The sequence below is a fragment of the Mytilus edulis genome, unplaced genomic scaffold (assembly GCF_963676685.1).
Source record: "Mytilus edulis unplaced genomic scaffold, xbMytEdul2.2 SCAFFOLD_939, whole genome shotgun sequence".
In the NCBI taxonomy this organism is placed as follows: Eukaryota; Metazoa; Mollusca; class Bivalvia; order Mytilida; family Mytilidae; genus Mytilus; species Mytilus edulis.
Window position 1 is genome coordinate 1 of NW_027266970.1, and position 16,573 is coordinate 16,573.

General features: G+C 31.3%; 1 protein-coding gene across 2 annotated transcripts; it reads left to right on the top strand.

The window, feature by feature from the left end:
- Positions 1-6: 6 nt before the first annotated feature.
- Positions 7-10,751, top strand: LOC139504666 (myb protein-like). 2 transcript variants are annotated; one of them, XR_011659334.1, is made up of 10 exons: positions 7-183; positions 613-725; positions 2,691-2,815; positions 3,397-3,724; positions 4,919-5,039; positions 5,629-5,742; positions 6,302-6,397; positions 6,711-6,839; positions 8,238-8,306; positions 8,764-10,751. XR_011659334.1 is itself a non-coding variant. In XM_071294705.1 (7 exons), the coding sequence occupies exons 3-7, from the start codon at positions 5,662-5,664 to the stop codon at positions 8,881-8,883; spliced, it is 495 nt and encodes a 164-aa protein (XP_071150806.1). In that variant the 5' UTR covers positions 3,487-3,724; positions 4,919-5,039; positions 5,629-5,661; the 3' UTR covers positions 8,884-10,751. The 2 variants fall into 2 exon arrangements, 1 of the variants encoding a protein (XP_071150806.1); XM_071294705.1 differs by lacking the exons at positions 7-183; positions 613-725; positions 2,691-2,815 and having other exon boundaries at positions 3,487-3,724.
- Positions 10,752-16,573: the final 5,822 nt, after the last annotated feature.

Genomic DNA, 16,573 nt, shown 5'->3' on the forward strand with positions numbered 1-16,573 from the left:
AGACAATGCTATAAAGAACCATTGGAATTCTACTATGAAAAGAAAATATGAAGAAGATTTAGAGAAGAGACCAGTTTTATATACCTACCCATATACACCCAGTAGTGTGGTTAACATGCAGGGGATTCATCCAGTAAAACTGTTTCCAAATCAGCATAACTCAGAGGCAGTAGTAACTGTTCAGTATGTCATAAAAATCATCATAATGTTGTAAATATTCAAATTAAAGATCAGAATATTTAAATCTTCACTTACATTACATTTTGCATTCACAGCACAGAAAATTAAAATTTATCAGATAGGAATACGAAATATTTAGCATGAAGATATTTTAAGTATTAGTAAAAGATCAACATAAGTGATAAATTGAACTGAAATATATCTCTTATGAAAGAGATGGTTAAGGTAATTGCACACAGTATAATGAAAGCAATTTTCCCATCTTTTTAATGATACATTTCAATTCAAATATCACTTTTTAGGTGCTTAATCTGTTTTACTTCTTATTGAAAAGAAAAAGAAACATCTTGTTTTCATTTCCCGAAAAAAGATATATACTAACTATAGGCTTAAATTCTTTTGTTATTTTATAATGTGATTTTTGTTTTGTAGAAATTACGACTCAAAGAGTGCAGGATTGAGTGGATTATCGTCAATAGAATTTGTTCAAGGAACAACACAGCAGACTAGATATTCAGCAAAATTTACATCTCTTCATTCTAAAGGTATAAATCTTGCTGTATTTATCTTTATATATACTTTGGGGTCATTGCATTTCCCTGATAAGGGACAGCTCTGAACACCAAATTAAAATCGTTTAGCCATAGTGGTGTTCACAGATCATTACAAATTGTTTTATGCCCCACATAAGATAGTAGAGAGGCATTATGTTTTCCAGTCTGTTCGTCCTTTCGCTTGTTCGTCTGTCCCATTTTAAGATTTTGGTCATGGTAGTTTTTGATGAAGTTGTTAGTCCAATCAACTTGAAACTTAGTATGCATGTTCCCAATGATATGAATTTCTAATTTTAATATTAGTTTTGACTCTAATTTTTACGGTCCAAGGATCATAGAAAATGATAGTGCGAGTGGGGCATCCTGGTACTATGAACACATTCTTGTTAGGGTTAAGAAAAATATTTCTGTTCATGAAGTATTTCTACTATAGTCAACATAAAAAAATATAAAGAATTGATCTTAAAGTACCACCATAAATTAAAATGTTAACCTTTAAATACAAAACAAAGGAATAGGAACTACAAGCCAGAATATTTTGATACAAAAGTTGCTCGTCAGATGTCAATGGATTTTAAAAAAAAAGGAGAGAAAAGTTGAGGTTAAATAAGGACATAAAGATTGTAAGGAAGACATTTTTGTCGAGCCTTCGACTTTAGTCGAAAAAGCGAGACTAACCGATCCTACATTCCGTCGTCGTCAGCGGCGGCGGCGTCCACAAATATTCACTCTGTGGTTAAAGTTTTTGAAATTTTAATAACTTTCTTAAACTATACTGAATTTCTACCAAACTTGGACAGAAGCTTGTTTATGATCATAAGAAAGTATCCAGAAGTAAATTTTGTAAAAATAAAATTCCATTTTTCCGTATTTTACTTATAAATGGACTTAGTTTTTCTGCGAGGAAACATTACATTCACTCTGTGGTTAAAGTTTTTAAAATTTTAATAACTTTCATAAACTATCCTTGATTTGTACCAAACTTGGACAGAAGCTTGTTTATGATCATAAGATAGTATCAAGAAAAAAAATTTGTAAAAATAAATTTCCATTTTTCCGTATATTTTACTTATAAATGGACTTAGTTTTTTTGCCAGAAACAAAACATTCACTCTGTGGTTAAGTTTTTAAAATTTTTATAATGTTCTTAAACTATCCTGGATTTGTACCAAACTTAGACAAAAGCTTGTTTCTGATCATAAGATATTATTCAGAAGTAAATTTTGTAAAAAAAAAGAAATCACTTTTTCCGTATTTTACTTATAAATGGACTTAGTTTTTCTTCCAGTTAACATTACATACAGTCTGCAGTTAAAAGTTTATAAAACATTTATTAGATTCATAAACTATCCTGGATTTTTTACCAAACTTGGAAGCTTCTTTCAATCAAAAGACAGTATCAAGAGGGAAATTTTTATTGATGTTTTTCCTCATTTTTGTTGAGTCTGCGATTAACAGCAAACGTAGGCGAGACACTGGGTTCCGTGGAACCCTTACGAATTTTTATCATGTTTATCTATTTTAGATACAAAAAATTATCAGTTATACACTTCAATATTATCTGAAACCATAAGGCTACAGTTTTAAAAAGTACAAACACTTAAATTTGTCAATTTGTTAAATCTTTTTTTCAAATGTGGAATTATTAACTGAATCTCCTTGTGTAATGATCTATATGATTACAGTTTCTGTGTTGCATACTGTAAATTCAGAAATTATTGCCAGGTATTTATTATTGTGAAAAATGCTACAGAGTTGTATAAAACGCAATGATTCAAACTCGCATTTTAAAATATTTTATATGAATTAAACAGGATTTTCGTTGAAATCGTAAAAATTAATCTCGCATTTAATTCTATAATGACAAAATCGCAAAGGTAATTGCACGCAATAATTTCTGAATTTACAGTTTGTTTGAATGCTAAACTAAGTATAAATATAATTTTATTATTTCAGAGTATAGATTTAATGGTAAAGCTATTCAGAAGTTAAGAAGTCCTGGTTGTCTGATACCAATCAGTTCTCCAGCTGTATCTAGATTTACTAGTCCACCTGCTATTCTTAGGAAGAGGAAAAGAAAGGTGGAATAATAAAAAATATACCCTTTACTATTTTATATTACAAGTCCTTTAATACAGGTATTCTTTGGAAAAGAAAAAGGACGATATGATATGAATTTTATACCCTTTACTCTATATCATCAATAGTCCCTACAGGTAAAAAAGAATATTGTTTCACATAAACATCTTAAAACAAAACTTTATTTGCAATATGTTATACAAAAAAATGATTTCAAAGGAAGCAGAACAATAAAAACACATCAAATGTCAGTCATATTCCTGACTTGGTACAGGCATTTTCTTATGTTAAGTAGAAAATGATGCATTAACCCTGGTTTTATAGAAAAGACGGCTAAAGATTGTTTGCATATCGTCTAAAAATCATTAGAGAAACATTCCACTACCAAATCTCGTACAATACGATAATTATCCTCTCTGGACAGTTAAATTTTAAATATTTAAAAAGTTTGGCGAGCCTTGGATTTTAAATTTGAAAATTTAATGTCTCAGGTGGATAAATATCGTATCACACTTGATGCAGTTGTAGAATCTATATGTGAACATATAAAGTTAAATGTTGTATTGAAATATTTGTTCTTTAGCTGATCCAGTCTTGTCCAGTTAACTCATCTACTGATTCAGACAATTGGCAGAAAAGTAAACAGGGAACCTACAAACAACCAATAAAGGATGACATAGAGAACCAGTGTCCAGATATATCTACTGAAACCCAAGTGGAATTTAAAAAGGAACCAGTCACTCCAACTGGTACTCCAATTAAAAACCTGCCATTTTCTCCATCACAATTTTTAAACAGTCCAGAAGTACACTTTGGAAACTGACATCCACGCCTGTCTGTAGCAATCCTAATTTAGCTACGCCTACACCAAATACATCACTCAATACACCAATTACCAAGCTTTCTGACAGGTAAGATTATTCAACTGTATGTAGCTATGCCTACTCCAAATATATCACTCAATACACCAATTACAAAGCTTTCTAACAGGTAAGATTATTCAACTGTATTTAGCTATGCCTACACTAAATATATCACTCAATACACCAATTACCAAGCTTTCTGACATGTAAGATTATTCAACTGTATGTAGCTATGCCTACACCAAATATATCACTCAATACACCAATTACCAAGCTTTCTGACATGTAAGATTATTCAACTGTATGAATTTGTAAACTCTTGTGAAACATACCTTGTTATATAGTTACCCAATATGTTTACTTTTGCTTCATATACATTTCTGTCAGTACCATATTTTTGTCAGCAGCTACAAATCATAACTTCTTGATAAATGGCACCAAGCTCCATCTTGTTATGCTATGCTGTGTAATATGTTATCAGTCTTTAAAATGATTATCTTCTTCCTGTTTACCATAAAATTGTATCTTTAAAATATCACGCACATATATATGTATAAAAACATGTTGTTACATTTATATTAGCAACCTCAAGCTAAAGTCTTTTATTAAGCTACACTTAATACACTACTAAATAAAACTGATTGTAAGATAACATATAAAGTTAATGAAAAGTTGCAATATACATCCTCACAAAATAACAAAGAAGAGTTTATTATTGTAAGGATTATTAAATATGACCATTTAAAAAAAAAAAAAGAACACTGACAAATTTTAAGAAAAACAGAAAAAATAGCAGTTGCTTAAGTGCCTTACATTTGGAAATACAGAGTATGCATTGTTTATGATTATCTGGATAAGTTAAACAGTAACATACTGTGGATTCATTTATTTTCGTGTGTACCAATTTTCGTGGATTGAGAAAAACTTGCATATTCGTAGATATTTAAATTCGTGGTTTTGGCAAAGTCTGCATCCATTCCATTTGAAAATTTGTAACTCTTTGAATATTTAAATTTGTGGTTCCCCTGTACCCATGAAATCAACGAATATTAACGAATCCACAATAGCTTGGATTGTGAAATTTCCACATTAACTTGAAAATAAAGAAGAGCTCAAGGACTTTTTTTTTATATAAATAGAGGCATCTGTTTTCATTTTTACTTGGCCATTCACTATTTACTTTGTAAAATAGAAGCATAACACTTAACAAAGTAACAAATTGTGTTAATTTAATTTTTGTAGATCTACTTTGAATACTCCATGTATTAGAAGAACCATTTTAGATGCCACACCTAGGACCCCAACTCCATTCAAAACAGCATTGGCAGAGATTGAAAAGAAATCTAAAGTCTTGCAAGATGTTGTAAGTTGACTACATGATATTGTTTCAATTATATAAACATGTTTTAAATCCTGTTTCTAAATTAGTAACACATTTTTAACATTTATGGGATTTGTTTGGGAGAAGATGCACTACGATTTTAAAATCATCCACAATTTAGAAGTTAGAAATTTCTATAAATTTTTAGAATATCAAAGTGGCCTTGTAAACCTATTTTATTTATTGTATTGGACAATTCTTTGGGTTTATCATTTTATAATCACATGTGACAAGTAGTGTATGAAATTGCAGATATTTTGTCTAATTTTTTTTAGATATGGCTAAATTCTAAATAAAGAAGCTGTTAAACTTTTAATATATTTTGGTTAATTTACAAAAAATGATTGTCTAGTATTAATGTGTTGTAATAGTGTTAACGTGTACAATTCCACAAAAGTTAAGGAAATATATTGAATTTACCATTTCTGAATTTAAAAAAATCAGTAATAAGACATGATCAATTTTAATTTCAAGTAAAAATATCTATACACATGTGGAAGTCTGATCACTAATTTTTATATGCTCTATGCCAATGAATTATACTTAAAGGTTGAAATATCTTATATTTTAGAGTCCTGGTCAGATTGAGAAAGACATTGATGAGATGATGAAAGAAGATACAGGCTATGATGCTGATATGTCAACTATGACAATGTATGTCACACCAAGAGAGAGAAAACAAAAGGTAAATAATTAAGATTGAGTAAGTTTATGTCAATTTTGACATGGAATGTCACATAAAGAGGAAAGTAACAAATGTTCTCAAGGAAAGGAACATGTTATTCAAACTGACATTTTGCAACCAGAGAAAAGTAAAATAAATTATGTGAAATAAAGAGAGAAAGTAATGATAAAACAATATTTAACAGAACACAAACATACAAAATCAGCTGAATAAATATTAGTGCGTTTGATAAAATTCCACCCGATTTTTTAAAACTAAATGGATAAAAATTATCCATAAATGAATATAACCAGATGCGTTATAACTTTCAGACACTGCATAAAAAGAATGCCACTTTTAATCCATCAGTCTGCTTCTGAAGAAGGCCCCATTAAATCATACCTGGTTATGCTATGTATGATCACCAGGTGCTATTAACCACGTCCAAAAATGACATACTTTGGAGAAAGTGTTCACATTCAGATCATGACAAAATCCAAGAAATAAGTTTATTTGCTTTAGTTTACATACTGAAATTAATACAATTTAAACATGAATCACATGACATGTTGTATTGTAGGGTGCTGCTAAGAAGGCTAGACAGTCATTGGCAAACAAATGGTCAGCGTCTGACATGAACTTCTCAGAGTCTATGATCATGTCTCCAGAAACACCAGTGAGTATTGTTCCATATAAAAATTATTTTACAGTTTTGACTTGGTTTAAAATGTGTATTTTATACAATAATATAATAGGTTTTAAGGTAAGTTGGTATGCAAATAACTTCATTTAGTATCAATCAGAAGCTGTGAATTTCTTAAAATCATTTTGTTATATTTTATTATCAACAAGATAGAACAAGTTCTGAAATTCAAATTAAAATGACCTTAGTCCTGGACTTATTGTACAAAATAATTTCTGATTGATAAGGGAAATTGATGTCATGCTTGTTTGGAATTTTTCTAATTTCTGTTTTTTTTCATTTATAGAGTAAATCTTTACTTGGTGATACCAGCATTTTATTCTCGCCTCCGTCCATTATCAAGGACACCTTAGCAGAAGAAGTCATGGATGATGTGTTCAATCAGCAAAAAGATGATGAGAAGAAGGAAGTAAAGGTAGGAAGACTTCATTGTACTAAACAACTGTGCTAAATTCTACAAAGATTCTTAGTATGTGATACCAATAAAGATTAGGGTATGAATCCCTAAGCGGATCCAGGGGTTGGAACCCCCCCCCCCCCTTTTTTTTTGGCAAATCAATGCATTTGAATGGGGACATAAAGTTGGAGTACTTAAATTTTTGCATACCACAAACCTTGGATACCTTATGCAAACACATCCTTTTATATGAAACATATCTGAAATATAATTTGGTGAAGAGATGGATTTAGGAAGAGACTTACATTATGCAATAAGATAAGGTCACATATTTTTATACCCTGCCTACATAAGTACAGTGCATTGTTTTCAAGTCTGCATCTGTCTGTCCTGTATCTGATTTAAGTTTTGGTTATAGGCAGATTACCATGTAATCAACTTGAAACCTATTACATATGTTAGTTAAGTTAACAGCTTTATGATGGCATATTCTAGATGAAAAGAAAATGTTGTCTTTAGATAACCAATGATTTTGTTTGACAGTTCAGGTGTACTCTTACATTTTTAACCGGATTTTTGTGACAAAAATGTCGGTTATTGATTTGGGGATGCTCGGCGGGCGGCCGGGCGGCCGGGCGGTCGGGCGGTCGGGCGGTCGGGCGGGCGGCAATCAAATGTTGTCCGTGCATTAACTCATGAACCGTTCGGCCAAAGCTTTTAAAATTTTAATATGTTGTTAATGACAACTAAATGAAGGTCAAGTTCAATAATGGCGATTTTGACTTTTACCGTTCAGGAGTTATGGTTCTTGAAAGATTGAAAAATGGAGTTTTCAGTCGTGTCCGTGCATTTACGCATGAACTGTTCTACCAAAGCTTCCCAAATTTTAATATGTTGTTACTGATGACAAAATGGAGGTCAAGTTAAATAATGACGATTTTGACTTTTACCGTTCAGGAGTTATGGTTCTTGAAAGATTGAAAAATGGTGTTTCCAGTCGTGTCCGTGCATTTTATCATGAACCATTCAACCAAAGCTTTTGAAATTTTTATATGTTGTTACTGATGACAAAATAGAGGTCAAGTTCAATAATGACGATTTTGACTTTTACCGTTCAGGCGTTATGGTTCTTGAAAGATTGTAAAATGGTGTTTCCATTCACGTTGTTGCATTTACTCATGAACCATTCAATCTAAGATTTCAAATTTTAATATGTTGATACTGATGACAAAATGGAGGCCAAATTTGATATTGACGATTTTCACTTTCACCATTCATCAGTAATGGTTCTTGTGATATTGCCAGGACACAAATAAATATTAATAAATCCGGTTTGCTGTCGTTGTGACAGCCTCTTGTACCACTATTATTTATGAAAGTAATTATGAATCACATATTTTATCTTTACCATTGCAGAGGTTTAAGTCTAGTAAAAGAATAACATTCCAGGAAAATGAAGTAAAAGACATTAAACAAGTTGCAAAGGTATGTTCAAAATGACTTGCCAGGTAAAGTAAATGTTTACTGATTTGTCATGCAGGTAATTGTAAGATTGTTATAGATATAAGAAGATGTGTCACGAGTGCCAATGAGACAACTCTCCAACCAAGTCACAATTTGTAAAAGTAAACCATTAAAGGTTAAAGTACGGTCTTCAACACTGAGCCTGGACTAACACGGATCAGCAAACTATAAATGGCCCCAAAAATGACTAGTGTAAAACCATTCAAACGGGAAAACCAACAGGAAACAAACACTTTGACTAATGAACCGCACCAATAAAAACCAATAAACATACAAAAATTGTTTTACTGTAGGCAACAAAATCAAATTATAAACTGTAAAAAATAGAATGCTCCACTTCAGTGTAATGGCTATCAGTAAACTTTAAGAATTGATTAAAACTGATAATATAACTAGAATTTCATGAACTTTTTTTCAGCTTAATGCTGCCTATGAACGTATTGCTTGCGGTAAAACAGAAGACCAGTTGTTAATGACAGAGCTGGCAAGACAAATATTTAAATCCATAAAACGACCTGCAAATAGACGGACTTCATGATAACATGTGTTCAATGTTAGACTTCTGTGAAGTTTGTGAAATCTCCTTATGTGTTCATATCAATGACAACAGTGTTTATGTCTTTATTTATTCATGAGACTGATAATAGACAGCTTTAAATGAATTAGATGTTAGGAACTATTGTGAAAAAAAGGAATTCTGGATATTCACCATGTTCACTATGTATATATAAAGTATATGTTTACACATAGAATTAGTGCTCAACGACTAATATACCATAGAAAACTTACATGTGTACTAAATCATTAACTGTGAGAATAATTTCAGTTCTATTCTAGAAAACTCCAAATATGTGAATAATGGTCTTCTGTTACATGATATAAACAAACAGACAGCAGAATAAGAATAAGTTCATATTTACAGAATTTGAAATCCTATTCCTACTTTATATGGTATCTTGTATTTTAGAAAAATAACATTGTTCCTCTTTTTATAGCTTGATTAATTGTGATTTTTTTCTAAGTCATTTATAGAGTGTTGTGTTGATACAAAGAGTGTACCATTTTGTTAAATGTAGATAGAGACTGGTCTCTAACTAATGAATGGCTTGATTTTATGTAGCGCTAAATGAAGATATTTTTGTTAATAAATGAAAAAAAATCTGTAGCTGTAAGAGTAAATGCATTGTCATACATGTATTAAGAATATCAGAAAATGTATTTTTTCTATAGATGAAAGTTTATATTATTTTATTTAGTTTTATAGTGTGTAGAATGATGCATGTAAATTAACACACCTTCACTCAGTTCAGAACTAAAATCAATACCCATTTGATTTCACATTTCATTCAATGTGATATCGTAACATTCTTTTTATTTTTGAAAATGAATTAACAGTGAAGTAATATCAGATTTCAGGATATTTTATAATACAACATAAACCAAGTACAATTTAAAAAGTATAATTAGTACTGCTCTCCAACCCTTGAACACCAATGTTAGATAAGAAGCCTTGTTAATGTTTATATTGTTATAGTAGAGTAGTATAATTAATTTATTACTGCAGTATGTATGCCTGAGAAATGGCAGTCTTCTATTTTTTAAGTATTGTTGGAAACATTTTGCACATTTTCGTTTTAAACCTTGTAATACATTAAACATTGGAAAATGAATGAAAAGAAGAGTAACAGATGCTGGGGTGAATATATCAATGAGACAACAACGTAAAATCCTTCTGACATCAAATTATCACTGACAAGTATTGTGAATTAATGTCAGAATGCAATATAGATACTTATTCATAAGCATGTGCATTTCAAGTCTTGGCATGTAGTTAAAATGTCATAATTTTTGTGTTATATATCTCAGCTTAGACCAAATTTTTTTTTTATTTTCCCAGTGCCAGGTTTTGAAAAAGTCAATAATTTCTTGAAGACAACTTTTTCTTTCTGATTCTGACACTTCATCAATTATTCTAAATATAGAGGATAACATTATATTGAACACTGGTATTTCAAGAAAATCTGTTTGTTTATTGACAATTGGAAAGATACACATGCATATGAAGTAGGCTACAGCTACAACAAACAAATTTCAACTATCAAATATTTGTTGACCAATTTCATCAGTGAAAGTTTGTAGCCTTGAAGATTAGAATGTTTTAAAGTTCATTGACTTGCAGAAGTACTTTGATATAAGATGAAGACCCAGATTAAAATGGAAATGTGCAATATGTTTAACACACATGTTTGTTGTGCATATGTTTTTGTTTTTGTTGGTAGATATTTATATTTTGTTTGAGGAATGTGCTAACATTTTGTAAAACTGTTGAAACATTCTATAAAATTTTGTTTACTGAATTTTATGTGAATGCAAGATGAATAAAATCGGAAATGATTGATTTTAAAACTGATTTATTTTTGTTTGGCCTGAAAATTTTCAATTGAAGTCCATTTGTTATGATTTTGTTGTACCTGTCCAAAAAAAAATGTAGATAGTGAGACAGGGTTTATTATCTGGCATTGACGACATATAAACTATTTTTATAAAACTTTATATTTCACAAAGAAGTTTCTGGATGTTTCATTCCTTGTATGCAGATGTTTTATTTTACAAAGTTTCTGTCTGTCACAAGTCCATTGTCCTTGACCTTATTTTCATGATTCAGAAATGGATGTAACTGTAATGCTTACATGTCTGACTGGCTGGTCTCCTATAACCTTGACCTCTATTTCATGTGTCATTGGTCAATGTTATGTTTTGGTGTGTTTATCAAATACTGTATACTCTATAGGTTAACTATTTGTGGTGTATGGAACGATTGTAAGGTATACAAGTCTGGATAGAATCAGATGACCATGACCTCATATTCAGGGTTCATTGGTTATTTTTTAGTGTTTAGTTTGGACCTTTTCTCTGATACTCTAAGCAAAAGGTCATCTATATTTGATGTTCATATCTATATCTGGTAGGTTTCATCTGAAAGTGACTTTATTGACATAGTTCAATGTTGAGAGTATCCTGGTTATATCTGTTTCTCAGATGCTATTAGCAATAGGTCAACTCTATTCCGTGTATGGAATGTGTGGCTTATAGGTTGTATGTCTCCCTTTGATCCCTCCCCAATACACACAATGATGCAAGTCCATTTGGCTGGGTTCATAGTTTATATCTTTTATAATTTCTAAGATAAAAACCAAAATCACAAAAAAAGTCTGGTAAATATCGCATTAAGGGGCATAAAATGTCGCTGTCAACTCACTATTATGGCCAGAAGTTTACTGGATATTTTCTGATTTGATTTGGATGAAACTCTTACAAATGGAAGAAATAGGAAAGTGATCTTAGGGTCAAAAGGTCAAAGGTACTGTTATTGAATATAGGCGAATTTGTACACTTTTTACTTCTATTGTTTGATTGGAATGATTTTATAATAATGAAAGAATTGGGGACAGCAAAAACCTATTTCAGGGTCATTTTGTAAAAGGTCAATGCCACTATTTAAACTAATAGTACAGTAGGAAATATTTAGAAAACTGGTTTCTGGAAGGTAGCTCCAGTTTTCCTATCTTAATTGGAATATAACATGATCCAATAAAATGAGGTCAAGGTCAGATAAACCAAACAAAAAATACATGTACACCATACAATTATTCTATACACCAAATACAGTTGACCTTTTGCTTATATTTTCTATGAAGCAGACCTAACTAAGAAACTAAACATTGACCAATGAATCCAGAATATGAGGTCAAGGTCAGATTAACCATGACAGACAGACCTGTATGCCTTACAATCAATCTGCATTAAATAAAGTTGACCTATTGCTTTTAATATCAAAGAACTTAACCATGAAAACTGAACATCGACCAAAATGAGGTCAAGGTCAAGGTCAGATGACACATTCATCTTACAATCCTTCCATACAACAAATGTAGTTGACCTATTGCTTATAGTTTAAGAAAAACATACCAAAACAAAAAGAAATGAAGTGAAAGGTCAAATAAAACTTGTTAGACTGACATGTACATCATAAAATATTTCCATACCATACACCAAATATAGTTGACCTATCACAAATAGTATTAGAAAGACTTAAACAAGAAAACTTGACTTTGACCACTGAACCATGAAAATGAGGTCAAGGTCAGAAAACACCTGCCAGTTGCACATGTACACCTTATAACCAGATGCTCCGCAGGGCGTAGCTTTATACGGCCGCAGAGGTTGAACCCTGAACGGTTGGGGCAAGTATGGACACAACATTCAAGCTGGATTCAGCTCTAAATTTGGATTGTGATTAAATAGTTGACACAGCATAGGTTTCTGACACAGAATGAATGTGTTCTAATGAACTTAAAATTTTTGTTTTCTCTTAGAGCAATTCACTATGCTGTTGAATATTAATCCTCTCAAAAAAATGTTTGAAGAAATTTTCTTTTTTATTTATGAAATTTCAAATGAGAAAAATTGAACCCAATTTTTTTAATCACATCCTCCTTTCCCTTATTCCAAAACTAATCTCAATTAAAATTTCTAATGGAGTTTGCAACAATAACTACTCATTTAAATACATCATAAAATATTAAGATGTAAAAAAACTGCTTGTTATCACTGAATGGTAAAGATTATTTTAATTTATCAGTTGGTAGTAAAAAGTGAATATACATTGTATATTGTATATAACAAAGATTTAAGTTGATTCTGGACAAAGAAAGAGAACTCCAATTAAAAAAAATCTTGCTATTGCACAATATTTTGCAATTAGATATTTCTTGCTTACTATTCTGGACAAAGAAAGATAACTCTAATTAAAAAAAAAATGTGCTATTTCACAATATTGTGCAATTAGATATTTCTTGCCATTGCGCAATACTGTGCAATTGAAAAGACTTGCTATTGCACAATACTTAATATAATAATTTTAGATCCTGATTTGGACCAACTTGAAAACTGGGCTCATAATAAAAAATCTAAGTACATTTTTGGATTCAGCATATCAAAGAACCCCAAGATTTCTATTTTTGTTAAAATCAGACTAAGTTTAATTTTGGACCCTTTGGACTTTAGTGTAGACCAATTTGAAAACAGGACCAAAAATGAAGAATATACATACACAGTTAGATTTGGTATATCAAAGAACCCCATTTATTCAATTTTTAAACAAAGTTTAATTTTGGACCCCGATTTGGACCAACTTGAAAACTGGGCCAATAATCAAGAATCTACATTTTTAGATTCAGCATATCAAAGAACCTAACTGATTCATTTTTTGTCAAAATCAAACTAAGTTTAATTTTGGACCCTTTGGACCTTAATGTAGACCAATTTGAAAACGGGACCAAAAGTTAAGAATCTACATACACAGTCATGACAGTTAGATTCGGCATATCAAAGAACCCCAATTATTCAATTTTGATGAAATCAAACAAAGTTTAATTTTGGACCCTTTGGGCCCCTTATTCTGTTGGGACCAAAACTCCCAAAATCAATACCAACCTTCCTTTTATGGTCATAAACCTTGTGTTTAAATTTCATAGATTTCTATTTACTTATACTAACGTTATGGTGCGAAAACCAAGAAAAATGCTTATTTGGGTCCCTTTTTGGCCCCTAATTCCTAAACTGTTGGGACCTAAACTCCCAAAATCAATACCAACCTTCCTTTTGTAGTCATTAACATTGTGTTTAAATTTCATTGATTTCTATTTACTTAAACTAAAGTTATTGTGCGAAAACCAAGAATAATGCTTATTTGGGCCCTTTTTTGGCCCTAATTCCTAAACTGTTGAAACCAAAACTCCCAAAATCAATCCCAACCGTTCTTTTGTGGTTATAAACCTTGTGTCAAAATTTCATAGATTTCTATTAACTTAAACTAAAGTTATAGTGCGAAAACCAAGAAAATGCTTATTTGGGCCCTTTTTGGCCCCTAATTCCTAAAATATTGGGACCAAAACTCCCCAAATCAATTCCAACCTTCCTTTTGTGGTCATAAACCTTGTGTTAAAATTTCATAGATTTCCATTCACTTTTACTAAAGTTAGAGTGCGAAAACTAAAAGTATTCGGACGACGACGACGACGCCAACGTGATAGCAATATACGACGAAAATTTTTTCAAATTTTGCGGTCGTATAAAAATTCCATACACCTAATACAGTAGACCTATTGCTTATAGTATCATATATATGGACTTGAGGGTCCCGCTGACATGTTTGCCCCCGCCACATTGTGTGTATGTGTGCCTCTCCCAAGTCGGGAGCCTGTTATTCAGTGGTTGTCGTTTGTTTATGTGTTGCATATTTGTTTTTCATTCATTTTTAGCTCACCTGACCTGAAAGGTCAAGTGAGCTTTTCTCATTCACTTGGCGTCTGTGGTCTTTCGTCTTAACTTTTACAACAATCTTCTCCTCTGAAACTACTGGACCAAATTTAACCAATTTTGGCCACAATCATCACTAGGGTAGATAGTTTAAAAAATGTGTCTGATGACCCCGCCTATCAACCAAGATGGCCTACATGGCTAACCAGATGCTCCGCAGGGCGTAGCTTTATACGACCGCAGAGGTTGAACCCTGAACGGTTAGGGCAAGTATGGACACAACATTCAAGCTGGATTCAGCTCTAAATTTGGATTGTGATTAAATAGTTGACACAGCATAGGTTTCTGACACAGAATGAATGTGTTCTAATGAACTTAAAATTTTTGTTTCTCTTAGAGCAATTCACTATGCTGTTGAATATTAATCCTCTCAAAAAAATGTTTGAAGAAATTTTCTTTTTTATTTATGAAATTTCAAATGAGAAAAATTGAATCCAATTTTTTTAATCACATCCCCCTTTCCCTTATTCCAAAACTAATCTCAATTAAAATTTCTAATGGAGTTTGCAACAATAACTACTCATTTAAATACATCATAAAATATTAAGATGTAAAAAAACTGCTTGTTATCACTGAATGGTAAAGATTATTTTAATTTATCAGTTGGTAGTAAAAAGTGAATATACATTGTATATTATATATAACAAAGATTTAAGTTGATTCTGGACAAAGAAAGATAACTCCAATTAAAAAAAAATCTTGCTATTGCACAATATTTTGCAATTAGATATTTCTTGCTTACTATTCTGGACAAAGAAAGATAACTCTAATTAAATTTCTTTTTGATATTTCACAATATTGTGCAATTAGATATTTCTTGCCATTGCGCAATACTGTGCAATTGAAAAGACTTGCTATTGCACAATACTTAATATAATAATTTTAGATCCTGATTTGGACCAACTTGAAAACTGGGCCCATAATAAAAAATCTAAGTACATTTTTGAATTCAGCATATCAAAGAACTTCAAGATTTCAATTTTTGTTAAAATCAGACTAAGTTTAATTTTGGACCCTTTGGACTTTAGTGTAGACCAATTTGAAAACAGGACCAAAAATGAAGAATCTACATACACAGTTAGATTTGGTATATCAAAGAACCCCATTTATTCAATTTTTGATGAAATCAAACAAAGTTTAATTTTGGACCCCGATTTGGACCAACTTGAAAACTGGGCCAATAATCAAGAATCTAAGTACATTTTTAGATTCAGCATATCAAAGAACCTAACTGATTCATTTTTTGTCAAAATCAAACTAAGTTTAATTTTGGACCCTTTGGACCTTAATGTAGACCAATTTGAAAACGGGACCAAAAGTTAAGAATCTACATACACAGTCATGACAGTTAGATTCAGCATATCAAAGAACCCCAATTATTCAATTTTGATGAAATCAAACAAAAGTTTAATTTTGGACCCTTTGGGCCCCTTATTATGTTGGGACCAAAACTCCCAAAATCAAACCCAACCTTTCTTTTATGGTCATAAACCTTGTGTTTAAATTTCATAGATTTCTATTTACTTATACTAACGTTATGGTGCGAAAACCAAGAAAAATGCTTATTTGGGTCCCTTTTTGGCCCCTAATTCCTAAACTGTTGGGACCTAAACTCCCAAAATCAATACCAACCTTCCTTTTGTAGTCATTAACATTGTGTTTAAATTTCATTGATTTCTATTTACTTAAACTAAAGTTATTGTGCGAAAACCAAGAATAATGCTTATTTGGGCCCTTTTTTGGCCCCTAATTCCTAAACTGTTGAGACCAAACCTCCCAAAATCAATCCCAACCGTTCTTTTGTGGTCATAAACCTTGTGTCAAAATTTCATAGATTTCTATTAACT